Raw genomic sequence first — 26,402 nt, 5'->3', positions numbered from 1 at the left:
GCTGGGCTCCAAAGGGGTTGGAGGTGGGGATGGGCCCAGGTAGATGAAAAGAAAGGGTTGTGGGATGTGGAGCTGTTGAGAGCTGAAAAGATTACAGCAGGATAAGGAACAGAGAGATGGGGTGCTTGGAAGGGATGTGTGGAAGCGAGATGGCTCGGCCACTGTGGGGAGATTGAGACAAGGAATGGGGGTGGGGGAGAAAAAGAAGAATCAATCGGGCAAAGGTGCGGTGAGGGCCGGAGGCTGATTCAAAGGTCCTATCTGAGAGTCCAGGACATCAAGGTGAGGGGGTGGGAGAATGTACACAAGTTCAAGTCCAGGCTCAAAGTGAAGGGAAGAGAAACTGGAGTGGGGGAGGGGTTTGTTGGGGGCAGCTTTTCCTTCTCCCCCCCCCCCCTGTGAGCTGCTCATTTCTGCGTGAAGGGGGACACGGGGGACACTGATGCAGGTGGGAGAGGGGGCTAGCGACAAGCGCCATAACCCAAAACCAAACTCCCTGCCATCAGAGACCCTCCAGGAGAAAGTGGCGCTTCTGGGACAACCTTTAAGGGAACAGAACGACTCATTTTACTTCCGCGGAGGTGAGGCTGGCTGGGTTTGAACGGGCCAGGTTTGGGTCAGCAGCCCAGCCCTTAACCTACCAGCTGGACCCGCGGCGGAAAAGGACTCGGACGCGAAGCTTTGTCAGGGATCGGAACGGGGTGCCTGAAACATGGGGAGTCTCGAGGGGCAGAGGCTGGAGACTTCTTCTCGCGTACTTTGGACCTGGGGTCGGGAGAGACCAGTCCTTGCCAAGGGGCATCATGCCTGTAAAGTGGAGGTCAGAGGACACGAGGAGGGCTCTCGACGAGACGGACTGACGCCGTGCCTGCAGCCGAGGGAACAATGGCGGGGAAGGGGCGCGTCCGCGCGGACTTTCTGTCCGCTGTGCACGGGGTGGCTCGGAGCCGGAACCCCCTCGATGGCCTCACGACGGCATGCCCGGAAACTGGGTGTCCGATGGAAGGCTAGGTCAGGGAGCGGCAAGCGACCGCGGGCGAGAAGTGCTGCGCGGCCGGGCGGGCGTTCTGAGGACGTGGGGTCAGGGCCACCTTCCGAAGGTATGACCACGAGGAAAGGAGGCGGAAGAAAAAGGGAACCAGCAGAGGGGGGCACGAAAAGCTGGGCAGGACCCAAAGCATTGGAGCCGAAGCCGAGATTGGCAGCGGGGGCGAGAAGGCGGAGTTGAGCGGGGAGGGGGCGTCCCCTAGCTCCGGCTCCGCAGCGTCGCTGGCGCACCTGTTCCGGAGAAGGGAATGGGACACTGATCCCCGAGGGCAATCAGTCGGTGCAGTCCGGCGGGGCAGGCGCTGCGCTCTGCAATCCCGAAAAGCCACCGCCTCTTCCCCACAGGAGAAAGCCGAGCCAGCGGAGGGGCGTGACCCTACTGCTCAGGTTTCTTCCTCTTTACCTGGGTTAGGAGGGATAGAGGACAGGACTTCCGGTTAAGGTGAGTGTCCCTTCGGTGACGTCAAGTCACCCCCGGCCGCCCCTCAGGTCCCGCCTCTCCCTTCCCGCGCGCCCGGAGCCCGCCGGGGCGCGCCCCCGACGCCCTACAAATACTCAGGTGCGCCGCACCTGTCCGCCTGCACCTGCCTGCCGACAGCAGAAGCTCCTTTCGCGCGCTCTATCCTCGGGCCAGCAGCCGGGGGACACTTTGGGGCCTGCCAGCCCCCGGGGCCGCGCCCGCGCCCACAACGACCCTCTCCACCCTTCTAGGTGGGTCAGCCCGACGGCGCCGGAGGGAACCGCCGATTGCGTTCGTTTGGGGCCACTCCTCCCGGGCGTAGCCAGTCTTCTCTGCCCAGGGACCCTCGCCTCGCCGGGAAAATCGGTTTGTTCGCTTTGGGCGGCGAGAAGATTAGCAGTCGCGGACTAAACACTTGTTTTCTCTTCCTTTGGCCGAAACGACCCCAACTTGCCTTTGTGTGGGGCTGGGCTGCTCCCCCGCCACCACCGCAAGTTTTTGTTTACTGTAGAGTCGCCCTCTCGGAGCCCCGTCTGTCGTGAGGGCGGACATGGCCAATTCGGGCTTGCAGTTGCTGGGCTTCTCCCTGGCCCTGCTGGGCTGGATCGGCCTGGTGGTCAGCACCGCGCTCCCGCAATGGCAGATCAGTACGTACGCAGGCGACAACATCATCACGGCCCAGGCCACCTACAAGGGGCTGTGGATGGAGTGCATAATGCAGAGCACTGGCTTGGTAAGCTGCAAAATATATGACTCGGTGCTCGCCTTGCCAGGTAAGGCCGCGCCCCTCCCCCGCGGGGCCACCGCGCCCAGGGTCCAAGTCGCGGGGCGGCGCGTGGGGCAGGGCCCGGAGCGGGCCGGGCCTGGGGTCCGGCAGCCCATGCGGGGCGCCCTCGGCGGCGGGGCGCCTCCGGACCTCGAGCTGGGCACGGGCGGGGGGGGGGGGCGAGGCCTCCCGTGCCTTCACTGCCCCGACGGGCCGCGGCCGGCCCCCGACAAAAGCGTTGGGGTGGCCCGACGGCTGGGGAGCGCTGCGGTCTGGTGTGCGCCACCCGCCACCCGTGGCCTCTAATCTTATCGGCCGATTAGGTAAAGCCACAAACCCGGTGGCTTCGATAGCGGGCTCGGAGCTGGGTCACGGGCTTGACCCGTGGCGGTGCGCGGGCTCGGGTCGTTGCCGGCCGCCGGCCTCCTCCTCCTCGAGGCCCCTAGTCACCCTTCCCCCTCCCCGGGGCAGTTTCATCGAAACCCTGGCGCCCCGGGCGGCTCCCTGATCGAGAGGGCGGGCCAGGCCTGGCGGTGCAAGGCCGCGGCGTCTGGTGGGTGGGGCGGGGCCCAGCCGACCGTGGCCACCACAGCGACCCGGCACCCGCTGGACTGTGGTTCAGGGTTTACGGACGCGACAGTGGTGGCGCCAAGGCCCGAGCTGCTGACCACCAGCAATGACGCCCCCCTCCCCTTTTCCCGGCAGCGGCCTTGCAGGCCACTCGGGCTCTCATGGTTGTGTCGTTGGTCCTGGGCTTCTTTGCCATGTTCGTGGCCACTATGGGCATGAAGTGCACGCGCTGTGGAGGGGAAGACAAAGTGAAGAAGGCTCGCATAGCCATGACCGGAGGCATAGTTTTCATTGTGGCAGGTGAGCCGCAGAACCAAGGCCCAAGGGCCCTCCTATGCCCGTTCCCGGGCAGCGAGTGTGTTCCGTGGTTGGTCTCACTGCATCCGAATCTCCCTTCTCTGCAGGTCTGCTTGCCTTGGTAGCTTGCTCCTGGCAGGGCCATCAGATTGTCTCAGACTTTTACAACCCTTTGGTCCCTGTGAATTTCAAGTACGTCTGGTGGGGGTGGGGGTGTTGGGAGCTTGGGGATCATGGAGGGCAGAGCAGGCAGGGTTTCTAATCCCAACTCCTCCTCTTCCACAGGTTTGAGTTTGGACCTGCCATCTTTATTGGCTGGGCAGGGTCTGCTCTGGTCCTGCTGGGGGGCGCCCTGCTCTCGTGCTCCTGTCCAGCCAGTGAGAGCAAACCTGGGTACCGGGTTCCCCGTTCCTACACCGCACCAAACTCTGCCAAAGAGTATGTGTAAAATGCAACCTCCAAGCCCCAGGCTGACAGGGCCTGGGTGTGCCCAGAAGCCTGACAGGGCCTGGGTCAGAGAGCTGAGCCTGTGGGCAAGGTGCCCGGTCAACCCAGCCCGGCTGCATGCACATGATGCACAGTTCTCTGGGGGTAGACGGAGGAGAGGGGAGGGGTATGTTTTTTTGTATAGTAATAAAAAACACTTTGCAAAATAGGCTTCACTTTTTCTCCCGCCATGGCCTCAGGGCCCCTTGTCTATCTCTGATCCAGCAGGGTGTCTGGAGCCTAAGTGCACCTATTTTTAGCTCTGCTCAAAAACACTTCCTGGTACTACCAGCAGCTCTGTAGGAAGGGTTCACTAGAAGGTCCTGGAAAGACTGGGGGGGTGGGGTAGAGGAGTATGGAGGGAAACTCAAAAGGAACAGGTTTACTGGCCCGACAGACTGACTGATGGAACCCTTCAAGCTCAGGCCCTTAGACACCTGTCAGGCTAGCAAGTGAACTCACCCTGGTGGGTCAACTTTCAGCAAAACCTGTCAGGTGACCACCACCAATCAACGAATGGAGAAAAGGGCAGCACCTGCCTAAGGACCACGGAGAGCAGAAGGGCACAGGAAAGAACGGGGCAGAACCGTGAACACAGAGAAGAAATGGGCATTAAGCGCTGGATGGAAAACCAAGCTGCTTTGTAAACTCCCACCCAAATGACAAGTGCCAACCAACCGCTTACTGGGTACCAAATTGGTAGTGGCTAAAGAGTAGACTGCTAGCCACAAGGTCAGCAGTTCAAAACTAGTAAGTGTGCCAAGGGGAAAAGGTGAAGCTTATTACTCTCCGGTAAACTGTTGTCTTGGAAATCCCCGGTGTGGTTCTATGCCAGCATCAAGTATGGAGCTTTACAGTGATGTTGTTGGAGGCTGTTTCCACCCCTTTGTACTTCAAGAGCTCCAGACCCTGGAGATGGACTCCAAAGACCCAGGTGATCTCCTTTTCTCATCCTTTCCCGCCTCCAATCTCCGCTCTGAACCCCTGCCTCGACTGCTGAGTGGCTTTTTAATTATAAATAAATAAAGCACTTTATTAGACATAGAGGGAAACTCCTCGTCTGTCTCACTTTCCACTTTCTGTCCGGATCAGCCTTTCCTCTGACTCAAAGGGGTCACACACAAGACAGGGCCTCTATAGACAGAGAACAAAGGGGGCGCAGGAGGCAGGCCAGCACAAACAAGAAGGATGTAAGTTCTGGGCCCAGGTTCTTCGCCAATTCCAGTGCCAATCGTGGTCTATCCAAATCTCCGGGCCAATTAAATGTCTAGATCATCGTCTGGATCTTCTTGGTCCAAGTCGTCATAAGCATCTGGCTCATAGAAGATTTGGCTGGTGCTCTGGCCTGGCCCAGGGCGCAGTAGAGCCTGTTGTCTAAGAGGGATGAGAGAGAAAGTGACTCTGGTGAGAGCAGGGATCACAGGGTAGTTTCTGGATACTGCTCTTCCTACGGACTGACTCGCACTTGGGCAATCCCTCTCTGAAGTTTGTATGTTGTTTTCTTGGCTCTAGTTCACCCCTCTCTACGCTTAGTTAGTGCTGAAGCACACTGTGACTGGGATAGATAGTTCACTTGCTCTGTTTTAACAGTTATCGTAAATTCTTAGCAGCTTGAGGGCAAGGATCTTGTTTTACTTCATCTACCCACACACTGAGCACAGAACAGCAGGAATATACAAGCCCTTGTTAAACTGCTTTGCCACACCCATCTAACTTCCTGTCACCCTAGCACTGTTGCCTGGAGATAGGGCCACTTCCTCAAGGTCTGGGCTGGTCTGGTCAGGCCCAGCCCAGGCCCAGGTTGCTCTGGGTATAATTGTTGAGCTGGGACAAGGGGGGCCTAAGGGAGAGAAAAGATACACAGAGGCCCTTTGCCATGGTGAGGCCAGGTGGGTGGGGAGCCACGCCCCAGAAGCATCTCTGGAGATGGACTTCAGCCCCTATAAAAAGTCTGAGTGGTTAAACAATAACACGAAATCACCCCACCTTTTTTCTGGCTCAGATACTAGGGTCAGCTTAGGGATTGGGGCACACAGGCCCCAACCTTACTTCTCAGAGCTGAACTGGAAGGGCAGAGTCAGGCTGTCTTTGGCTTCTTTTTCTTTCTTGGACAGGTGAAGATTGAAGGTTAAATGAGCTGTGGGATCCACCTGTGGGTACAAAGAATGCGGTCAATCTGCTCCTAAGCTGGAGTCCCGGCCCCTCCCCACAATCTGCATGTTTTATTCTACTCTCAGGAGACCCTCCATTCATTCCTCAGTGATCCTTTTTAGATACCTGAGTGGGGGGAGGGCAGGGCTGGGACTCTAAGGCAGGCACCCACTGGAGATTTAGGTCGAAGTCAGGCAGGATGGAGAACCACTGCGTCTTAAGTGAAAAAGATAAACATGTTTTTCAAGTTTTAAAAAAATCTTTCTGAATAAAACCAGAGGACAACTCAGGACACAACTCCCAGACTCTAATCACTGGGCAGCTTTCATTTCCTGACTCAACTGCTAACCCTTCGTCCCTCTGGCAAAGCCCCAGGCTGTTCTTCTGGATGCTTCGGAGACGGTATCTTTCTGCAGTTCAGCTCACAGTCACTGAGTCAGCCAGGCACCTTCTTCCCATTGCTCTCTAATTTGTCAGGAACTTCAGTTTACACTTCCCAGGACTTGTTCCCCAACATGGACTAGCAGGCAACCCAGCTCCCAGAAGAGCTCTGAAGATGGACGGGGAGGAATGGGGCACGCCCAGGGAAACGCTCTGTTACACCTACTTTCTTATTGCTCTTCCCATCAGGCTGCCCTTTATCTGAGGTCCTCAACCCCCAGCTCTCCTGACCTGCTGGGCTGGGCACTGTCGGAGCCTCCGATGAACAATGTGGGCTGAGGTCTGGTCCAGCATGCCGCTCAAGGTCACCTCTGCCTGTGCAAGGCTGCTCAGTGCCCCCACAGGGCCTGGCCCATGAAGCTCTTCATGTAGTAGGCCCAGCACATGCACCCGCTCCACAGGGGTGCTGCCATCTGGGGACAAACAGAAATGTAGGCCTTGGGATCAAACCAGTGAAAACCACCATTCCCTGGCAACACTGCCACAATCCGGATCTAGTCTTCCATACACTCGCTTTTCCCGACGCCAATCTTCACTAGCTCCTGCCTGGCTTTCAGGATAGAAGCCACTTTGCAGCCTCACCTCACAACAAATGACTTGCAGTTTTGGGACCTTGCCCCAAGGTCTCTGGCTCTAACTTGACTTCTCCCCTTCTCTGGGGGTATTTACAGCACCAGATGCCGTCCTTTTAATAAGGAATCTTAAGCATACAAAGGCCAGCATTTTTAGGTAAAAACTGCATGAAATTCCTGATATGCCACTCTTTTGAACCGCTAAAAACGACAATTTTATTTATTTACTTTTGCCATCTGTACAATCAATGTTATGTCCTTCTGCAGAACAGGTCCCTCCCTGATAACATGTCCAAAGCATGTGACAGAAAACCCTCACTTACCCACAAGTTAAAAAAAAAATCATTTTATTGGGGGCTCATACAACTCATCACAATCCATACATACATCCATCATGTCAAAAACATATGTACATTTGTTGTCATCATCATCCTCAAAACATTTGCTTTCTACTTGAGCCCTAATATCTGCTGCTCATTTCCCCCCTCTCTCCCCACTCCCCCTACCCCATGAGCCCTTCACCATCCGTATATTATTATTATTATTTTGTCGTCCCCACAGGCTTTTCAGGGCTGTCTCCAGCATCTCTGCCCAGGGCAAAGGTGCCTGGCCGACTCTGCAAGGAAATGGCTACTTTGAAGCACTCTTGGCACTTCCTTTCCATCACGGTCTCATCAGACTATCTTGTAACAGCCTTCTTATTTGGCTCTATCTAACGGGGGACTTTTTTCTTGGAAGGACAGTATTCCACTATGCAGTTCGTCTGTATTTTCCCATTTCCTAGACTGTGTGTATTCTAGTGTGTGTTGATGGGTGAAGTGGAAGAGAAAAAGATTAGAGGGGACAAGTTGTACAAAGGCGGCGGCGTGAAGGAGAAAGCTGGAAAGCAAGCAGAGTACATATGGTGCATATCAATACCATCCTGAGAGCCACTAGGGCAGCGGCTCTCAGCCTTCCTCAGGCCACCACCCTTTCATAGAGTTCCTCATGTGGTACTGACCCCCCAACCATAACATTATTTTCATTGCTATTTCATCACTGTAATTGTGCTGCTGTGATGCATCGTCAGGTCAATATCTGGTAGGCAGGATGTTATTTTGTTACAAATTGAACATGATTAAAGCATAGCGATTAATCACAAGACAATGCCATTATAGATTGTGAAATTTTTCCCGTTATAAATAAATGAAATGTTGTCTTGAAGCATGGTGTGGCATGGGTGACAGTCTTCACGCCGGGTACTGACATATTGGTGTATCTGCATGTGGGCGGACCCACCTGGAGACAGAAGAGTGGTGTCTTGGTTCCTAAGACCACTGGAAATATGTGTTTCCCGATGGTCTGTGAAGGGGTTGTTTGACCCTCATTGGGGTTGTGACCCACAGTTGAGAACTGCTGCACTGGGGGCTACATCAGAGTGGTGCCTTAATCAGACACTTGAACAACTGGGGATCTTTGATGTGTGTGTTTTTTTAGGGTGAAAAGGGGATATATTCCTTGGCAGTGGAAGAGGAAGGAGGGGGGATCTCACCTGGGCAGGCGTTCTGATGGCTCAGAGCATGCAGGATCTGGTACAGGGTGGTGCAGGGGAAGTGAAGCAACAGCCAGCTGAGTGAATCTAGGGCGATGGTGACAGGACCAGGTTGTGTCCTTTCACACAGCACCCTCAGGGCACCCAGGGGTCCCCCAGGAAGGGCTTCTCCAGTCTTTGACCAGTTGAGAGGGTCTTTGAAAAGGTCATGGTAAACCAGTCTGCCAAGGGAAAACAGGAGACAATGCAGTATTTCTCCTCCAACCTCATCTTTATAACTGTTTTCTGGTTTTTCACTAATATTAGAATCCTGAGAGGGAGAACATAGTGTCTGAGAACAGATTCTGATGTCAGCAGTCTTGAACTCCAAGTGTATTTGTCGACGGTCACCAAGTGCTACATCAGTTAACATTAGTTTCTGCATTTGTAACTTAATAGATTTATATCTTGACAATCAGCAGTGCTCGACACATCTTAAACGCTTTCTTTGGGCCTCATGTCAGTTAAGTGCTGGGAATGCCATCTGCTAAAATTTTACGTGTCACCCTAAAGGCAGGGGTGTGTGGGGGGTCTATTTGAAAACCCAAGCATGCAAAGACCATATTGGAAGAGGGCAGCCTGGATGCAGGATACTGCAGCAACAGGTTCACAAACCTCATTTCTAAAATCATCTAATTTTCATGGGTAATGAAGTGCTCTGATCACCGAGTACGTGGCCTGTCTTACTAGGTCTCTCTTCCTCTCCCTAATTTTGAATACATGGTTCCTTCTGCCTCGAGGACAAACACCTCAGGAGTCTGCAGCCAGTGTTGCTTTGAGATCCATCTCGGATTAAGCACCACTAGATTCAGAGTCACTTACTGCCATCGAGTTGGTTTCTGACTCTCAGCCACCCCATAACTAGGAGAGTAGAACTGCCTCCATGGGTTTCTAAAACTGTAAATCTTTATGGGAGTAGAAAATCTCTTTCCCCCCTGGAATGGATGATGCTTTTGAACTGCTGACCATGTTAGCAGCCCAACATGTAACCTGTACCACTACCACAGCTCCTCCCCTCAAAGGACAAAACAGAAACTCACCACCGCCCAGTCAGTGCTGGCTCACAACAACTCCACAGGGCAGGGTGGAAGTCCCCTGTGAGTTTCTGAGACTCTTTCCCCCAGATAGGCTGGTGGTTCTGAACTGCTGTCCTTGCAGTTAGCAGGCCAATACACAGCCACTAGGCCACGAGGTTTCCTTCCGGAGCTCCAATAAGACGCCTATTGTATGGTCTATTACTTGTCCTGTCTCTTCCATTCTGTGGTCTCTGCTTTGCGATGCTCACCACTCATCACTGTTCATGGCTTTTTTTCCTCTAGAAAATCTGTATCTCTTCCTTCAAGGAGTGTTTTAGTACCTGGTACTAGGGGTACCAAGTTTTGTTTTGCTGTAAGCGAAGTTTCTTAGCAATAGAGATCCTACACCCAGCTAAATACTTCTTTTGAGTTTGTTGGTAGGTGTCATCTGATTTTCGACTTAGATCACTGTGACTTACCGGCTATTAACATCGGGCTCAAAACCTTCTCGAAACTCCTCCTCGCTGACTTCACACCCCAGAATGTGCACTTGGTCCCCCCTGAAGCAGAGACCAGGGCAAGTGTCAAAAGGGGAGCCCATGCTCCCTTGCGGGGTGGGGCAGGGAGCTGCTACCGAGTCCTTCCTTACCTGAGTGCAGCCTTCTTGATGAACGCCTTCAAGAGGCTGCGCCCCTCCCACTGCACGGAATCTGGAAGCGCCAAGGGCGGACAGACACGCAGCGCGTGAGAACGCGGAGCGTGAAAGCCGCGGCGGTCGCCAGCTCGTCACCATCTCCCCCCTAGTGCGCGGCCCCCTTCTCCACCCGTGCCCGGAGGCCCCCCACCCCCGACCTCCGCACGCCGCCGGGGCTCACCGCGAAGCAGCACCAGGCCCCCGCGGGCCGCCAGAGCCTCCAACATCGCAGGCTTCCGTCCCGCGCCCGCGGGCGACAGGGGCGGGGGCGTCGCCAGTCCTGTCCCCGGAAGGCGGGCCCAGTTGGAACGGCGCCGTGATTAGGCTCACTGTTCCCTGGGTGGGGCTCGCGCGGAAGGTCGGCTCCGGAGGCCCGGCGCCCAGGCGCAGGCACGGCGCCCTCCCTCGGCCGCCTCGCCGCCACTGGGGCCCCAAGAGCCGTTGGGTCAGTTGTCGGTGGGAGGGGGACGAGGCTACTCGAGCCCGCCCGACGGTCCGAACCCCGGGGCCGTGGCGTCACGCCCGGCCGGCCGGCCGCCCGCTCGCTCGCTCGGGGCGGGGCCTGCCGCCCTCCGGCCCCGCCCCAGGCCCCGCCCCGCCCTAGGCCCGGCCCCGCCCCCGGCGCGTGCGTGCTGCGGAGGCCTGGTTCGGGGCACACTCCGCCTCTTCCCCCCTCCCCCCGAGACCGAGTAGGGGTACTTTACCCCCGGGGAAGCGAGTACACGTCACCAGCGGAAGTAGTGTCAGAGGGGAAGAGGAGGGGGAAGAGAGGAGGAGGGAAGCCCTCTGGGCGGTAAAATGGCGCCCGTCAGAGTGGCAAATTCCGCTGCAGAGGCTGCGACCCCGCTCCCCAGCGGCTAAGACACCCCCGGCCTCGGGGAGGGGGAGGCCGCTCCAGCCAGCGCTCGGGGCCCTTCGGCTCCCCCTCCCCCGCCTGCCCCGTCCTTCCGCTCAGCTGGCCCGTTTCCTGCCGCCGCGGCCCTCCGTGCGCCTGTGCCCCCGCCCGCCCTTTTCCCGCGGGCAGCCCCCTAGCGCGCCTGCGCAGCGGGCCACCCTTCGCTTCCCCCTTTCCCCTCCCCCTCCCTCCCGTCTCCCTGGCCCCCTCCCCCACTGCCCCCTCCCCCAATTCTCCATCCCCTTCCCTTCTGGTCTCGGAGGACCCCGTCCTAGCCCGACCTGTCTCGGCCTGCACCCTCTGTGAAGCCGTCGGTGTCGCTCCCCGTCCATGTGGGCCCCCGCGGGCTGCCCACGCCTGTCCCCCAGCGCCCCATTCCGCTGGGCTTTCCCCTCGTCGGGGGTGGCTTTCTGAGCCGCCCGCTCCGTGTCCCTCTCTGCAGCCTCTTCGGCCACTCGGGGCCCCCGTACCCCCTCCCGGCGGCGGGGGGCTGCCCCCGGGGGGCTGGCGGAGCTGGGCCGCGGGGGCCCCGGGGCCGGCGGTGCCGGGGTCATCGGGATGATGCGGACGCAGTGTCTGCTGGGGCTGCGCACGTTCGTGGCCTTCGCCGCCAAGCTCTGGAGCTTCTTCATTTATCTTTTGCGGAGGCAGATCCGCACGGTGAGCCTGGGTGGTCGCTGGTGGCGGTGGGGACCTCTGGCCACGATGCCCACAGGCTTCCGAGAAGTGGTGGGCCTCTGCTTAGGCCTCGAAGGGAGTCCTGCCAGGGTTTCTCTTGCTAGAGAATTGGGGCGCCTTGAACAGGGTGTGGGTGGGGTGGAGAGGTAAGGGCGACCCTGATAATTAGGAGCACAGATGTGCGGGACTTTGAGGGCCTAGATTGGGGCAGAATCCGGCAATTCTTGTGGGCTGGAGTGCTGGATGAGGCGCACCTTAAGAAAGCTGAAGTTGTTGCTAAAGAACCCCAGAGGCTCCGAACCCCTGTTTGATGGCATCCAGCTCTGGTTCATGTGGGTTTGTGAGAGACCCTCCTACTGGGGATCTCTGCGCTTGGAAGTTTAACAAGGGCGACACAGACGTATGTGTCCGGGGGGTGGGTGGGTGAGAGGGCATGTGTGACATGGATGGCAACTTGGGAAAAGCCCTGGGTGTGAAGGAGAAACTACTGCTAGGGGACACCTCCCAAAGCTCTGGAGCTTAATTCCTGGGGGTGGGGGTGGGGTGTGTGTGTCTGTCAGTCTGTACTGAAACCCTGGGACTCTACAAGGTACCTTGATGATTAGCTTATTTAGCTGTGGGAGGAAGCACATTAAAGTTGGGGTGTCCCTATCCAAAGAAGCTGCTTGTTGGCTCTCAGTGTTTATTCTGAGGGCACAGTTTATTCAGGAGAGCCGGAGAAACTGCTTGGGAATGTAGACTGCATATTCCCAGACTTCTCTGTTCCCTCCTCCTCATTTTCAAGGTCAAAGCTCCTTTTAGGCCAACATGAACGTGCCCCTATGTTCTCACCAGCACTGGGGAGAATCCTGGAGGAATTGGGGTACAGATACCATTGGTTCTCCTAGCACATTTCAGTGAAAGCTGGACTAAACCCAGGTAGGGCCTGCTCACATCAACTGGATTTCCAGACATCCCAGACGCTAGTGGTAGCTGACTTGTTGACTTGGAAGAGGAAGTGAGGCAGGCCTGGGCTTTGCTTCATTCTGTGTGTCAGTCGGCCTCTTCCAAACCCAGGCTTAAGATGAGGAGTGTTCTGATGAAGGCTGCAGCAAGGGGCTTTCCCCCGAGATTGGGTTAGGAGCCAAGAGGAACTGGGGGTCAGGTCTGCTTAAGTGTGTGTGGGTCTGGCCCTGGGGGTCTTCGTGTGTCGTGGGGGTTGCTTTGCCCTGAGCAGGCCTTTGGCATACCCACCCCACTCCCAAATACACCGATTCCCTGGCCCAGCTACGGCAAGGAGGACTTCAGCCCATCCTGAGATGACTTCCAAAAGTGTCCCCCTTTGGGCAGTGCTGACCCATCCCACAGCCTTTTGTCTTGCCCTCTCTTCCAATCTGCTTCTCCCCCCACCCCTTTTCTGGCAGATGTGTGGAGCATTCCCTGCATGCCCAGTGTGCAACCCGAGATAGCAGGCAGGGCACCCGAGCTGTTTCCGCCCTCAGGGCCCAGGGAGAAATGAAGAAGGGCAGATGCCTTGGGATTAAGGGGAGAGCGACCTTTGGTTTGCAAGTGGGGAGCCTGGTGTTGGTGGGGCTCAGGGTCTAGCAGGGGACAGAAGAACATATGTCTGTCTTAGAAGGAAAGAGCAGCGCGGAGCGAGTGGCCAGGCTTTCTATGGGGAGCTGTGGGGGTTAAGAAATAGAAGAGAAGGCTTGGAGAAACAGGGATGTAAGGTTGAAGCCAGAGGTGAACTTCTTGTCCTGTCCTCACCTCTCACTCAGCCCTTACTTCACCCTGGCTGTCACCATACTCTGTCAGTTGTCCCGGCAAGTGGAGCTTTCCAATGCTCTCCGCTTTGCCCTAAGTACCTGACTGTTCGGAGGGCAGAGGTTCTCTGCAACTTGTGACTTGGCTAGTAGAGACAGAAGTGGACAGGTGGTTGATTAAAATAGGCCTGGTGTTCCTCAGCCACAGGGACTTAGTTGACCTGACCACCTCTGGATTCTCTCAGCCTCCCCTTCCCTTTAAGGGTCCAAGCTCTCCCCTTCTGACCCCTACACTTCCTTGTCCACTGAGAAATCTGAGACTGCATTTTCATCTTGAGAGTGGGGAGTTGGCACAAAGCACCCTTGGGGAAGAGGGTGGGGTGGCACGGTTTCTTGGTTCAGCATAACAGGATAATATGGTTAATTAAGAACGCAGGTTCTTGGTCAGCTTATGTGGGGACAATCCTGGTTCCCCTACTTCATTGATTTATCAGCCTCCAACTCTACATAGTTCTTGTTAGGTGCGTTCTTGGTGACCCTGGGTTTGCAGAATAGACCTGCTCCACAGAGTTTTTTAAGGCTGCGACCTTCTGGAAGGAGATCTCTAGGCCTGCCTTCCAAGGCACCTCTGGTAGTTTTGAACTACCAACCTTTTGGTTAGCTGCCAGATCCTAACTCTTAGGAACTCCTGTTACACTGCTCTAGGCACTAGGAATACAGTGGTGAGCAAGATCAAACTGCCTGTTTTCCTTCTAACTGGGAGACAAGGCAATTTCCAGCTGTGCGATCTCAGCTTCTTTACCATTAAAAATTGGGAATAACAGCATGATTACTAGTAGGCTTGTTTTATTTTCTATTAGGCTTGTTTTAAAGCTTAAGTCAGATGATCCTAAATCATTTACATAACATCTGGCATATATGATGTTTGATATCAGTTATCATTATCAGGAGTCCCTGGTTGACACCAAAAGGTTGGCAGTTCAGATCTACCCTGAAGCGCCTTGGGAGAAAGGTCTGGCAGTCTACTTCTGAAAGATCACAGCCATTGACCACTCTGTGGAGCACAGTTTACTCTGACACACTCGGGGTTGACATAAGTCAGAATCAGCACCTTTTTGTTTTTATTGTTATTGGTGAAGATTTCCTTGTCAAGGGCCTCCTTCTCTCCCTTGCTATTCTTAGGTAATCCAGTACCAAACTGTTCGATATGACATCCTTCCTTTATCCCCTGTGTCCCGGAATCGGCTAGGTGAGTCTGTTGGCTGGGAAGATTTCATCAGTGTGAAGAGGGTTCCAGCCTCTGGGCTGGAGATGTATTGGTATTATCCCTTGCCTTTGTGGTTCAGGCCAAGTGAAAAAGAAGATCCTGGTACTGGATCTGGATGAGACACTTATTCATTCACACCATGACGGGGTTCTGAGGCCCACAGTCCGGCCTGGAACACCTCCTGACTTCATCCTCAAGGTTTGTGGGGAGGGGTGACCATGACTTTGCTCGTAGGCAGGCTCTTCTTCCCATCTGAGAGCATTTCATCCCATCCCCTGGCATCAGCATCCCCCTAGAGAAGGGCAGGTGGGTGTTTCTTGTAGGCCTGTGTGTGGTGGTGCTAAGGATTCCCTCCCTACCCTTCGCTGTTCCTCTATAGGTGGTAATAGACAAACATCCTGTCCGGTTTTTTGTACATAAGAGGCCTCATGTGGATTTCTTCTTAGAAGTGGTGAGTTTGTGGGAGTGCAAGGGAACTTTGGGATAAAGGAGTGCTTTTAAGGCTCTGGGAACTTAGGAAACTTATAGGAATTAAGGATAAAGAAAAAAATGGATAAGGGGAGTTTGGGAGAAGGGAAACACTTGCAGGATGATAAATAGGGGAGTTGCATGACAGTGTTTGGGATTTTTTGTTGTCCTGGTTTAATTCTATTAGTCCACAGGCATCCTGCTTTTTTTTTTTTTTTGTTCTTGGATCTCTGATTCTTATGGGTGTAGGATGCCTAAGGTGCTGAATTTAGGGTTTTGGAGAGGGAGTCAGAATTTTGGGTCCTGAGACACATTTGATATTGCGGGAGCCCTGAAGGACTAGGCCTGAGTCCTAGAGAAAAAGAATTGTATGTGTAGAGATAACAAGCATTACTTATCTCTGGCCCCTTCCTCTCCCCTAATCTGTTTCAGGTGAGCCAGTGGTACGAGCTAGTGGTGTTCACAGCGAGCATGGAAATTTACGGCTCTGCTGTGGCAGACAAGCTGGACAACAGCAGAAGCATTCTCAAGAGGAGGTACTATAGACAGGTAAGGGGCTGGAATCTAGATGGGAGATTGGGGAGGCACGCCACTGGGGAGAGACCTGCATTTGAGGCAGTTGCCTTGGAATGGGGGTTTGGGGAGTATGTATAATCCCCTTTGGGAGTTGGTTGTTGATGGGTGTTCAGCTCGGATTGGGGGAGCAGCCACCGAGGGCGAGTCTCCCTTTTGATGCCCAGCTCACCCTGCCTTCCAGCACTGCACTTTGGAGTTGGGCAGCTACATTAAGGACCTCTCTGTGGTCCACAGTGACCTCTCCAGCATTGTGATCCTGGATAACTCCCCAGGGGCTTACAGGAGCCATCCAGGTATGGGGGGGGAAGGTGGTGAGGCCGCTAGGACCAGGAAGTGGTTCTGAGAAGGCATTCTGATTGCATGGAACTAGGAACCAGGAGGCCTTAAGCAGTCCTTGAGAATGGGGTTTCTCTGGTTTGCTAGGAGTCAGGATGCAAGTTATTTCTCCTATTTCAAATGGGACACTCTCCCCTCCTATATATACCCATTTCATAAATAATTTCTCAGATTTGTTTCCAATGGGGCACGTGACAATACGTTTGAATAGGCAATTTAAAAGTTAATCTGGAGGGGAAATTAGACATGGTTTACTTCTGTTGTGGAATTACCTTTTTAAAAATGACCTTCCCTCTGACCTAAAAAATACTCCGTCTTTCTTGAATTGTTTGCTTCTCCCATCTGCATTTTCCCTTGTTAGACAATGCCATCCCCATCAAGTCCTGGTTCAGTGACCCCAGTGACACGGCTCTTCTCAACTTGCTCCCAATGCTAGATGCCCTCAGGTAAAGGAAGTATCCTCTGCATTGGATAACTGTGGGTCGCAAGGGAAGATGGTTGTCTGTTTTTACTTACAACTACTAACCCCATGGTTGGTGCTTCACTGCTCTCCTCCTCCAACCCGCGCCCCCCAACCCCGTGACAGTGACATTATCTGGTACCTTAAAGCTTTGGACACCTGGTATTGGAATCGACTCAAAGCCTGTGGGTTTGGTTTGGGGGCTCTTCCCTTAGAACTGAGTACTTGAATGCAGGTCTGTGCTCCAAAGCTTAGCACTTTTAGGTATTGGCCTTTGGGCAAACCTGAAACTCATTCTCCTCTGAAAAATGACGACGGCTTCTGCGCTGTACATCCAGTGAGGCTGTCTTTCGCGATAGTTGTCAGGATATAAATATGGCACTTTACTAATGCAAGCTGTTTTCATCCCAGGTTCACCGCTGATGTACGTTCTGTGCTGAGTCGAAACCTTCACCAACATAGGCTCTGGTGACAGCTGCTCCCCCTCCACCTGAATTGGGGTGGGGGGGAGAGGGAGGGTGAGCCCTTGGGATGCCGTCTGATCCCTTGTCCAATGGTGAGGACTGCCTGGGCAGGGTCTGGCCCTCCCACCCCTCTCTGCCCTGGGAGCCACACACTCCACCTGGAGTCTGGATGGACACATGGGCCAGACTCTGAAGCAGCCTCACTGTAACGTCGTGTTCACACTCCCTGAAAACCCAGACTGGGATGCAGGCCGAGGCCTGGGAATGCAGAAACAGTGTCTGTGGTGGAGAGGCCAGACTGGCCAGATTGAAAGGGACACACAGAGACAGACGGACGGTGATCCTGGAGGCTCAAAGCGAAGCCAAACCAGCTTTGTTGTGATTTGATTTTTTAAAAACTCTTGTACAAAACTGATCTAACTCTTCACTTCTCCAAGGGCTGGGCTGTGGGTGGGAAAATGGGATTTGGGGCCATTGGGTTATCCCAGACTTGTCCCTCCCTCTCTTCTCTTTTTCTCTCTTCCTAGATTTCCTCAGATCTGTAACCAGCTTTCTCTATTTTCCTTTCTGCTCTCTCAAGCCGTGCATTATAACTTTGAAACCAAAGCTGCCCTAGGCCCTTCTCTGGGGTTTGGTAAAGGAAGAGATGGACCTTGTGGCTAACAGCAGAAAGAACTGCAGGGCCCGAAGGGAAGGTGGTGTGGAGTGGCTGGCTTTGTGGAATAGGGCAGGGAACAGTGGCAGTGGGCGAGTGGGAAGTGAGAGAGAGCGGTGTAACCTGTGCTAACAGCCCAACAATTAGGGGATGATGAGGAACCACTCCCTGCAAGGCAGACGTTTGGGGAAAGCCGTGCTTATACTAGTGGCTGCCGTGGACAAGCTATTTGGGGTGCTCGCCCGGAACTAAGTGGGGCCTAAGCCCACTCACCGCTCCCACCTGGCCGGCTCCCCCTCCCCGGGCCGCTTTCGCAAACCGGCTCTACTTCCGTGCGCCCGCCACGTGATGCTCCGCCCTCCTGGGCGTCACATGATTAGTGCAGTCACCAAGGTGTCCTTCCGCGCCGACGTAGTCCCTACCTTTCAGACCTCTCCGGGAGCCCCATTGGTGCTCATCTCTGGAGTCCCAGCTCCCCACCCCCACCTTTTCTCCTGCCCTGTCTGCAAGTCCATACGCTCTTTTATGGCCGGAGACCGCCTCTTCCACGGGGCACTACTTTGTTTTGGTTGCCAACGGCCGCTGGCGTACCAACGCACTTCGTGGATGTTTCTTGTAGGCATCGCTGCATTTTAAGTCTCTGGGAGGCCCGAACTCTCCAATTATGTTGATCTTCGCCTACCTCTTTCCATCCCTGGTTTCGTGGGGGGAAGTTGGGAGAGGCATTTTCAGTTAATTTTGCTACGTTGCCTGCGTAGCGTACAAACTGATTCCGAAGCGATTACGCTGGCAGCGTAAGGCCGGGGCGGGGCGGGCCGCGCTACGCCAGCGGCGTCCGGGCCGCTGCGCTAGTGGCGTGTTCCGGCGGGTGGGGCGGCCCTTGGTGGCCGGGGGCGGGGTTGGTGAATAGGGAAGTGGCGCAAGGCCTAGGGATCGTTCCGCGGAATCCGCCTGCGAGTCGCCTCCGTCGCCGCCGCCCCCTGCCCCGGCCCCCCCGGGTTCCCTCAGCCCCACCCGGTCCAGCCCGGTTCCCGGGAGGATGAAGTTCGTGTATAAAGAGGAGCACCCGTTCGAGAAGCGCCGCTCTGAGGGCGAGAAGATCCGAAAAAAATACCCGGACCGGGTCCCGGTAAGGACAGTGGACAGGGCCGCGGACGCGACGCTGACGCCACAGCCTGGACTGTGGGGCCCTGGCGGGCAACCTGGGATTGGACTGCAGGCGGGGTCGGGGTTGGGAGGGAACCCGAAACCACTGTCCCTAGGGTCGGCGGTGAAAGGACTGGGGGTAGCAACAGGGCCATGGGATTCGTGGGTGGGTGGGAGGGAGAGAGACCTTGGGGTTCCTGTGAGTTAGGATGGCAGGGAGTTTGACAGTCTGAGCAGCTCAGGGCGTCGCTTTAGCTGTCTAGGTTTGGGAGCTTGGAGAACTGGTCGATCCCGACAAGCCATCACACACACATACACACACACACACACACCACCACCCCCCCCCACACACACACAAGCCATCACACACACACACACACACACCCCTGATAAAGATCGGAGCTGTTTATGATGTATTAGGGATGTGGTTTGTTTAGGTGAACTGGAGTCGGTAGGGTCAAGATCTCTAGGCTCAGTGTTGTATTGCGTGTGCAAAGACAAAGAGAAAGGAATCGGGGGAGCTTTGGGAGCTAGGAATAGTGTAGTTCGAGCTGTGGGGCTGTTTACCTAATATCACAATTTCATTTTCCCTTTTATCAGGTGATAGTAGAAAAGGCGCCCAAAGCTCGGATAGGTGATCTGGACAAAAAGAAATACCTGGTACCGTCTGATCTCACAGGTGGGAACCTGACCCAAGATCCCCACTGGCTCTCTGTGGGTGGGAGTGCAACCTCGGACCTGAGCCTTTGTGCCCTCTGTGACTCTATACCTTGTATCTTTGGCAGTTGGTCAATTCTACTTCTTGATCCGGAAGCGAATTCATCTCCGAGCTGAAGATGCCTTGTTTTTCTTTGTCAACAATGTCATTCCGCCCACCAGTGCCACAATGGGTCAGCTATACCAGGTATGTGGACCAGGAAGTAGTGGGAGCTTTGGGCAGGATTTTCGGAAGAGCTTGCTAGGGTGAAAATTTTAGACCAGCAGTTCTTGGGCTTGCTTATGGTTCAGTTTTACTTTTGACCTTAAAAGTAACAAAATAGTTCTAGGTGGAACCTTTGGATAGGGTAATTGGAGTACAGGGAAGGGTGAGCATCATGGGGAATCATCCTTGTCTCCTTATTCTAAGGCAGCAGATACCAATTTTTTTGGGGGGGGGTTGTGTGTGTGTGTGGTGGTGGTAGTTTTTACAAAGGATTGTTACTAAGCGTAATACTGTCCCACATCCAGAACCAGCAGCTATCAAGGGAGTTAGGCACTGGTTTGGCTCAACAGGATTGGGTTTTGAAGAATGTCAGACCGACAGTGGTTTGAATAGCAGAAGCCTAAGCCTCATCCATTTCTCTTACCTAGGAGCACCACGAAGAAGACTTCTTTCTATACATTGCCTACAGTGACGAAAGTGTCTACGGTCTGTGAAGCTGCTGCCCTGGAGCTGGGGTGTTCCATTCTGCAAAGAGAAAGGTGGCCCCCCTTTCTTGACCTGTCCCTCCTTCAGGCTCAAATACCACCTCCCTTCTTCAGGACCTGCACTACTTAATGTCTGCGGCTTTCTCCCCAGCCTTTCCTAGCAGGAGCAGTAATGGTGGAAATGGCCCCTAGTAGCTCTCCTTTTCTTTCTTCCTCTGCGCCTTTCTCTGCCATCTCTCCCACTCCACTTCAGACTTCTTGGTTGTCAGTCTTACATCCAGTGATTGTTTTCGGTTTCTGTACCCTTTCTAACTACCCAAGGGGCCCAGAACCCCAACATTGCCTTTCATTGCCTTCTCTTTGGGGGATAGATGGAAGGGACTAAAATTGTATGGGGGAGATCTAGGCACATCAATAAAGAGGAAACCACCCAGCTGAACTGAGTTTTGCCTTGTGTTGCATGCCCCCCCCCCCACCGACACACACTCCCTTCTGATTTTTAGCTTTCTTCAAGCATCATGGACTTCAGTGGTTGGGAAGAAGAGGGATGGGGACTTGGGGAAGGAGTAGAAATACATTTTGGTGTCTTCTGTTGATGTTTGGCGTTTGTTACAATACGTGATGAAAGGGGATACTGTATCATTTTATGAAACTTCAATATAATGTAGGAGGTGTCCCGGGAGTCCTGGTGGTGCAGGCGTTAAGGGTTGGGCTGTGCTCCTCGAAAGTATGCAGTTTGAAACTACCAGCTGTTCCTGGGGAGAAAGACGGGGTTTTCTGCTCTGGTATGATTCCAGTCTTAGAAACTCACAGAGTCAATTCTACCCTGTCCTGTAGGGTCGCTATAAGTCAGAATTGACTTGATGGCAGTGAATTTTTTTATTGGATCCTGATGTGGAAAGTTTTTATTTTTTAATTTACTGTGGGGGTCCTGTTAAAAAGAGAAAATTCCCATTTTAGGCAACTGAGGCCCAAGTTTGTTACAATCTTCTGGATTAAGGAAGACAAGATTTTCGTGTGGGGGAGCTGGTAAAAGGACTCCGGCCTTAGTTGTATGTCACCTGACCAGACTTTGTCCAAATGTGTGGGGCCCAGTGAAGTGGATTGTGGAGGGAGTGCGGTAGGAGGAGGGAGCTATTATCAGAACTTCACGTCCCAGCAATCAGTTCTTCCCCTGGCCGGAAATGAAGCGGGAGAAGCAAGATGCGGAATGAGGCCTACGGTGGCCGAGAGGTCTAATCCCTTCTTCCTCTTCTTTCTTGGTCCCGCCCAGCCTACATTTCCCAGGAGTCTTCGCGCGCTCTTCCGTTCTACCCTCTTGCTCCCTGTCTCCCCGCCACCGCCACTCCCCGTGTGAGGGGGGGCTGGTGGCTCAGTGCGCCTGCGCCAAGCCATGGCTTTCTGGGTACTGCAGTTCCTGACGTTTATACAGTCCCCTTTCCGCTGCCTTAGAACAGACTACAAGTCCCTTGATGCATTGTGCGTCCTGCTGGGGGAGGGAGGAGGAGGGAGGGGAGGTGAAGAGGAGGAGGAGGGAGCAGGCGGCCGGCGGCGCGGGGGGAGGGGGCCCGGTCCGGGAGTGCGGGAGGCAGTGGTAGAGGGAGGTGGCGGCAGCGGCAACGACTAGCGGACTCGAGTCACAATCGGGCTGAGGCAGACACCTCCGTGGAGCGAGTCAGTAGGAGCACCGAACACCGGAGGCGGCACCGGGATCCCCGGCACAGGGGAGGGGGCCGCCGGGCCGGGAGGAGGGGAGGGGGCGATGCTGGAAGCCATGGCGGAGCCCAGTCCCGAAGGTGAGCTTTCAACCGGCACAGATTACCGAGCCGGTGGGGGTGGGTGGGTGGAGGAATCAATTGGCAAACTTGGAGGTCGAGCTCTGGAGCCCAGCGGGAGAAAGCAGTGGGGGGGCGGGGGAGTCGGGGGCCTGGCCTGGCCCTGGGGGTGAGGAGCGACGAGTTGAAGGACCCTGGAGAAAGAGGAGTGAGGGGACTGGGCAGGGGTTAGTTGGAGATCCGGTGCTGTGTGTGCGGGAAGACGGGGGTTGGAGAGCTCGAAACCCAGGAACCTGGAGGTTAGGAGCTGAAAGGGCCTCCGGCAGGTTGGGGCCCCGAACTGGGAGGTTGGGGGGACCTGGGGCCGGGAGTTGTTAGTCGGAGGGGGATGTGGACGAGAGCTGGGCGAGGGGCGCGGTAGTTCGTCGAGGTGGGGGAGTTTGTGGCGGCGGTTCTCGGGCTCCCGGTAGTTGCCGCCAGAGATAGCCGGGTGATTGCTGGAGGGTTGGGCAGGTAGTTGGGGGGGTGGGGGGGAGAGGGTCTGGGTATTGTCTTCGGGAAGAAGACCCGTCCTGGGGGCAGTTGTGAGGACGGCCGGGAAGCGGAGAGAGCTGGGGAGTTGCAAGGGCCGGCGGGGCCGGCGGGGCCGGCGGGGAGGGAAGCCCGGCCGCGAGTCGCGGGAGGAGGGCTTGCTCGGCCAGGGTTACAGCTAGCCCGGGAGAAGCCGAGGGTGAAGGGGGCGGCTGCGGTGGAAGGGAGTCGCTGGCTGGGGGAAGGCGCGCCAGAGTTTTCGGGGGTCTGTAGCCTAGTGTGGGGCGGAGGGAGGGTGACCGGAGAGAGCTCGGAACAGGGCCGGGGGCCCGGCGGGGAACCCGAGGAGCTCGAGACTGGGAGGGGCCAAGGCCCCGGATGGGGGCGGAGGGACGGCGAAATTGTGGGGAGAGCGGCGTGGGGGGGGCCGGGGGGGCCCGCGGCCGGGTCAGAGCTCGCGGGGCCGTCCGGGACCCGAAGTCGCGGTGAATGCGTGTGCGTGTGCGTTTGGGTGGGGGTGAGGGCGCGCCAGGCCTCGTGCTCGCCGAAGGGGCCCGAGGGCGGGGAGCGCTCCAGCGTGGTCACCGTGGACCCCGGAGGCCAGCGGGTGGCGTGTGAGGTCCCCGAGGACCCGGCGGCGGAGCGCGGCCGGCTCGGAACTCGGGACACTGGGCACGTTGAGGGGGCGGCCGGGCGGCCGCTGGAGCAGTACGGTGGGGCGGGGCGGGGCACGAAGAGATCGGAGCCGATGAGTCGAGGGAAACCGTGAGTTGGGTGGTAGTGGCGGCCGGCGGCGGGCGGGGTGGGGGGAGGCGGGACGCCCGGCCTCCGGTAGGGGGAGGGGGAGCGCCTTAGCGAGGCCTGGGAGGGCCCGCGCCCAAGCTCCGCCCCTCGTCTGACGGGAGGGGCGCAGGGGCGGATCTGGCACAGCCGGGGGCCTGCTGGCGGGCGAGGGACGGGCACCGGAGGGCGCTCACTTTGGACCGCCAAGGTGTAGACTAGGGATTCTGCATGGACTGTTCCAGAGCCTTGATTCAGCTGTTATTGCTTTTACAGATCCACCTCCGACCCTTAAGCCAGAAACCCAGGTAAGTTCCCTTATCTTTGCAGGTCAATACTGCATTCGTCCCTGTCCCCCCCCCCCCCCTCCAGCCCCCCATTCTTTTTTACTAGCTTTCCCATTCTAAGGACTATGCCTTTGGGAAATGCCCCTCTGAAAACAACAACGTCTGGTCTCACTGTGATCCATCTTTCCTTTTAGCCACCAGAGAAACGGCGGAGAACAATTGAGGACTTCAACAAATTCTGTAGTTTTGTCTTGGCCTATGCTGGTTACATCCCCCCCAGCAAAGAGGTAGGGACAGAACTACTGGCTTGTGGCTGATGTCCTAGGGCCATATTAATGAGGCCATATTAATCTATTCCTTTATATGTGAAATTGAAGGCTGTGTTGGGAAAACGAGGATCCTGGTTGGAGGTGAAGGGTAATACTTGTTTTTGTGTGAAACCAGGGCAAGTAGAATTGAGGGCTCTGCTGGGGAAACAAAACATTCTGGTTGGGAAGTTGGTTATAGGTGAATTGGATCGGTGCTAGAGGGCGGGGCTCTTGGATCCTTAGTAATGGCTTTGGAGCGATTTGGGGTTGCTGTGCCAGAAGCAACTTGATGGCAGTGAGTTTGGTTAATGGGAGCTGTCTCTGGAAAAATTCTGACTCAGCAATTTCAACACAGTGACTATAGGACAGAGTAGAACTGCTCTGAAGGCTTTCTGAGATGGTATTTTCAGAAGCTGACTGCCTCATTTTCCTCCTGCGGAGTGGCTTATGGGTTCAAACCACCTACCTTGTGGTTAGCAGCCCAACACTTAGCACACTGCACCACCATTAGGGAATCCTTGGATCAACTTTAGGGAGCTGGAAATGGTAGTAAATGAGGCCGTACACGAACAGCATGAGGAAAGTGGCCCCGGTCTGTGGAATAGCCGTTGCCGGGGCAGGGTGGAGGTGGCTTAGAATTTAAGCGCAAAGGGTGACATGGAGGAGTTGGGGTGTGGATCCTTTTTTCTGAGTAGGTAAAGTGAGATTTGCCAGCTGGGGCAGAATATTGAGGTATGCCTTTGGCATATAGGCTGAGTCTTGAACTTCCCGCTGACCTTGGTTCTCATTTCCTTCTTAAGGAAAGTGATTGGCCAGCCTCTGGCTCCAGCTCTCCGTTGCGAGGTGAGAGTGCAGCAGACAGTGATGGCTGGGACTCAGCCCCCTCAGATCTCCGAACAATCCAGACCTTTGTCAAGAAAGCAAAGTCCTCCAAGAGAAGGGCGGCTCAATCAGGCCCCACCCAGCCAGGACCCCCAAGGTCTACTTTCTCTCGCCTGCAGGCCCCAGACAGCGCCACCTTGCTTGAGAAGATGAAGCTCAAGGACTCTCTCTTTGATTTGGATAGCCCGAAAGTGGCATCTCCCCTGTCCCCTACATCCCTGACACATACTTCCCGGTCCCCTGCTGCTCTCACCCCAGTGCCCCTTTCCCAGGGGGACCTCACCCAGCCGCCTCGAAAGAAGGACCGAAAGAACCGAAAGCTGGGGCCTGGAGGCGGGGCTGGCTTTGGGGTACTTCGGAGAGCACGGCCAGCCCCGGGTGATGGGGAAAAGAGGTCTCGAATCAAGAAGAGCAAGAAACGGAAGTTGAAAAAGGCAGAGCGGGGGGATAGGCTCCCCCCTCCTGGACCTCCCCGGGCCCCCCCTAGTGATACAGACTCTGAAGAGGAGGAGGAGGAAGAGGAGGAGGAAGAGGAGGACGAAGAGATGTCAACAGTGGTAGGGGGTGAAACGCCAGCGCCTGTGCTCCCAGCGCCCCCTGAGGCTCCTAGGCCACCTGCTACGGGAACCCCTGAAGGAGCCACATCCACTGACAATGAAAACAAAGAGGTGGGCAGCACTGAAACAAGCCAAGATGGAGACGCCAGCTCGAGTGATGGCGAGATGCGGGTCATGGATGAGGACATAATGGTGGAATCAGGTGAGGGAGTTGAGTTGTACAGGGAGAGTAGGGGGGGAAGGAAGGGGTTGGGAAGGTGTCTTGGACCCAAGAAGCCAGGTAGGTGATCAAACGACCTTCCTTTTCCCTAGGTGATGACTCGTGGGACCTGATCACGTGTTACTGCCGCAAGCCCTTTGCAGGGCGGCCCATGATTGAGTGCAGCCTGTGCGGGACGTGGATCCACCTCTCTTGTGCTAAGATTAAGAAGACCAATGTCCCTGACTTCTTTTACTGCCAGAAATGCAAGGAACTTCGACCAGAGGCCCGTCGATTAGGAGGCCCCCCCAAACCGGGAGAGCCTTGACCTCACCGACTCCAGACTGGAGCCTCCAATTGACAACATGACTGGGGACTGAACCTCAGGGGACATTGTCCCATCTGAGGCAGGAATTCCCACGGGAGACTTGCTTGGAGAAATGTGTGTCATTTTCCCATTCTCCCCACCCCCACCCTCCAACCTCTGGACTTGATCTTGGACCCACCGCAGTTGGGGGTGAGAGGCTGTCTGGGTCTCAAGGCACACACTTCCTGTTCCTGGGACCTGCCATCTCTCACTTTCTGGGTCAGGGTTGGACTTGGGATGGAATTTTACAGAGTCTATAAAACTCTAGTGTAAATATAGCACTCCCCTCCCTCATTTCTTCTCACTCATTTATTTTCTTATACATCAGTTGTATTTTTAATTTTGGACTTCCCCTTTTGGGCATGGCAGCTCAGAAGTACCACGGCCTGCTTGAGGGAGGAAGGAAAGCAGAAAGGTGGTGTTTCTTTTTTCATTTTATGGGCTGTTTGTCCGGATGTTGTAAATAAAGCAGAGTGGGCTCTTTTGTGTTTATAGCCCGGACTGTCCTGCTTGGGAGGGAAGCTTTGGGATAGCTGGACCACACCACCT

The 26,402-nt window shown here is 55.4% G+C and overlaps 5 protein-coding genes across 6 annotated transcripts; 4 read left to right on the top strand and 1 right to left on the bottom strand.

Moving 5' to 3' along the window:
- Positions 1 to 1,637: 1,637 nt before the first annotated feature.
- CLDN7 (claudin 7) lies at positions 1,638 to 3,767 on the top strand. The gene is made up of 4 exons (XM_075560811.1): positions 1,638 to 2,280; positions 2,979 to 3,143; positions 3,248 to 3,332; positions 3,426 to 3,767. Exons 1-4 carry the CDS (start codon positions 2,058 to 2,060, stop codon positions 3,586 to 3,588), a joined length of 636 nt encoding a protein of 211 aa, XP_075416926.1. The 5' UTR covers positions 1,638 to 2,057; the 3' UTR covers positions 3,589 to 3,767.
- An 864-nt stretch (positions 3,768 to 4,631) lies between these two features.
- Positions 4,632 to 10,630, bottom strand: ELP5 (elongator acetyltransferase complex subunit 5). The gene is made up of 8 exons (XM_075560807.1): positions 10,252 to 10,630; positions 10,026 to 10,086; positions 9,856 to 9,936; positions 8,322 to 8,542; positions 6,450 to 6,631; positions 5,904 to 5,993; positions 5,676 to 5,776; positions 4,632 to 5,000 (listed from the first exon to the last, which is right to left on the bottom strand). The coding sequence occupies exons 1-8, from the start codon at positions 10,295 to 10,297 to the stop codon at positions 4,886 to 4,888; spliced, it is 897 nt and encodes a 298-aa protein (XP_075416922.1). The 5' UTR covers positions 10,298 to 10,630; the 3' UTR covers positions 4,632 to 4,885.
- A 188-nt stretch (positions 10,631 to 10,818) lies between these two features.
- On the top strand, positions 10,819 to 17,370 carry CTDNEP1 (CTD nuclear envelope phosphatase 1). The gene is made up of 8 exons (XM_075560808.1): positions 10,819 to 11,625; positions 14,571 to 14,637; positions 14,735 to 14,853; positions 15,035 to 15,106; positions 15,556 to 15,672; positions 15,881 to 15,992; positions 16,397 to 16,481; positions 16,907 to 17,370. The coding sequence occupies exons 1-8, from the start codon at positions 11,524 to 11,526 to the stop codon at positions 16,965 to 16,967; spliced, it is 735 nt and encodes a 244-aa protein (XP_075416923.1). The 5' UTR covers positions 10,819 to 11,523; the 3' UTR covers positions 16,968 to 17,370.
- Positions 17,371 to 18,507: 1,137 nt separating this feature from the next.
- GABARAP (GABA type A receptor-associated protein) lies at positions 18,508 to 20,606 on the top strand. The gene is made up of 4 exons (XM_075560809.1): positions 18,508 to 18,743; positions 19,361 to 19,439; positions 19,546 to 19,664; positions 20,111 to 20,606. Exons 1-4 carry the CDS (start codon positions 18,654 to 18,656, stop codon positions 20,174 to 20,176), a joined length of 354 nt encoding a protein of 117 aa, XP_075416924.1. The 5' UTR covers positions 18,508 to 18,653; the 3' UTR covers positions 20,177 to 20,606.
- A 1,130-nt stretch (positions 20,607 to 21,736) lies between these two features.
- PHF23 (PHD finger protein 23) lies at positions 21,737 to 26,347 on the top strand. Of its 2 annotated transcripts, none has more exons than XM_075560805.1 (5): positions 21,737 to 21,963; positions 23,530 to 23,561; positions 23,735 to 23,827; positions 24,649 to 25,489; positions 25,600 to 26,347. In XM_075560805.1, the coding sequence occupies exons 1-5, from the start codon at positions 21,930 to 21,932 to the stop codon at positions 25,812 to 25,814; spliced, it is 1,215 nt and encodes a 404-aa protein (XP_075416920.1). In that variant the 5' UTR covers positions 21,737 to 21,929; the 3' UTR covers positions 25,815 to 26,347. The 2 variants fall into 2 exon arrangements, with proteins under 2 accessions (XP_075416920.1, XP_075416921.1); XM_075560806.1 differs by lacking the exon at positions 21,737 to 21,963 and adding an exon at positions 22,946 to 22,966.
- Positions 26,348 to 26,402: the final 55 nt, after the last annotated feature.

This window comes from Tenrec ecaudatus, chromosome 10 (assembly GCF_050624435.1).
Source record: "Tenrec ecaudatus isolate mTenEca1 chromosome 10, mTenEca1.hap1, whole genome shotgun sequence".
Taxonomy (NCBI): Eukaryota; Metazoa; Chordata; class Mammalia; order Afrosoricida; family Tenrecidae; genus Tenrec; species Tenrec ecaudatus.
The sequence above is the reverse complement of the archived record's forward strand: the minus strand, read 5'-3'. Positions and strand labels throughout refer to the sequence as shown.

Bases quoted from the DNA above. Each gene is read 5' to 3' on its own strand.
- CLDN7 (XM_075560811.1), top strand. From the start codon at position 2,058: ATGGCCAATTCGGGCTTGCAGTTGCTGGGCTTCTCCCTGGCCCTGCTG. The intron at 2,281-2,978 runs GTAAGGCCGCGC...TTTTCCCGGCAG, and splicing joins CTCGGTGCTCGCCTTGCCAG to CGGCCTTGCAGGCCACTCGG. The intron at 3,144-3,247 runs GTGAGCCGCAGA...CCTTCTCTGCAG, and splicing joins CATAGTTTTCATTGTGGCAG to GTCTGCTTGCCTTGGTAGCT.
- ELP5 (XM_075560807.1), bottom strand. From the start codon at position 10,297: ATGTTGGAGGCTCTGGCGGCCCGCGGGGGCCTGGTGCTGCTTCGCG. The intron at 5,994-6,449 runs GTCAGGAGAGCT...TTTTCACTTAAG, and splicing joins GACAGTGCCCAGCCCAGCAG to ACGCAGTGGTTCTCCATCCT. The intron at 5,777-5,903 runs GTATCTAAAAAG...TTGTACCCACAG, and splicing joins CCTGCCCTCCCCCCACTCAG to GTGGATCCCACAGCTCATTT.
- CTDNEP1 (XM_075560808.1), top strand. From the start codon at position 11,524: ATGATGCGGACGCAGTGTCTGCTGGGGCTGCGCACGTTCGTGGCCTTC. The intron at 11,626-14,570 runs GTGAGCCTGGGT...TGCTATTCTTAG, and splicing joins TGCGGAGGCAGATCCGCACG to GTAATCCAGTACCAAACTGT. The intron at 15,673-15,880 runs GTAAGGGGCTGG...CCTGCCTTCCAG, and splicing joins AGAGGAGGTACTATAGACAG to CACTGCACTTTGGAGTTGGG.
- GABARAP (XM_075560809.1), top strand. From the start codon at position 18,654: ATGAAGTTCGTGTATAAAGAGGAGCACCCGTTCGAGAAGCGCCGCTCT. The intron at 18,744-19,360 runs GTAAGGACAGTG...CCCTTTTATCAG, and splicing joins AATACCCGGACCGGGTCCCG to GTGATAGTAGAAAAGGCGCC. The intron at 19,665-20,110 runs GTATGTGGACCA...TCTCTTACCTAG, and splicing joins CAATGGGTCAGCTATACCAG to GAGCACCACGAAGAAGACTT.
- PHF23 (XM_075560805.1), top strand. From the start codon at position 21,930: ATGCTGGAAGCCATGGCGGAGCCCAGTCCCGAAG. The intron at 23,562-23,734 runs GTAAGTTCCCTT...CTTTCCTTTTAG, and splicing joins CCCTTAAGCCAGAAACCCAG to CCACCAGAGAAACGGCGGAG. The intron at 23,828-24,648 runs GTAGGGACAGAA...TTCCTTCTTAAG, and splicing joins ACATCCCCCCCAGCAAAGAG to GAAAGTGATTGGCCAGCCTC.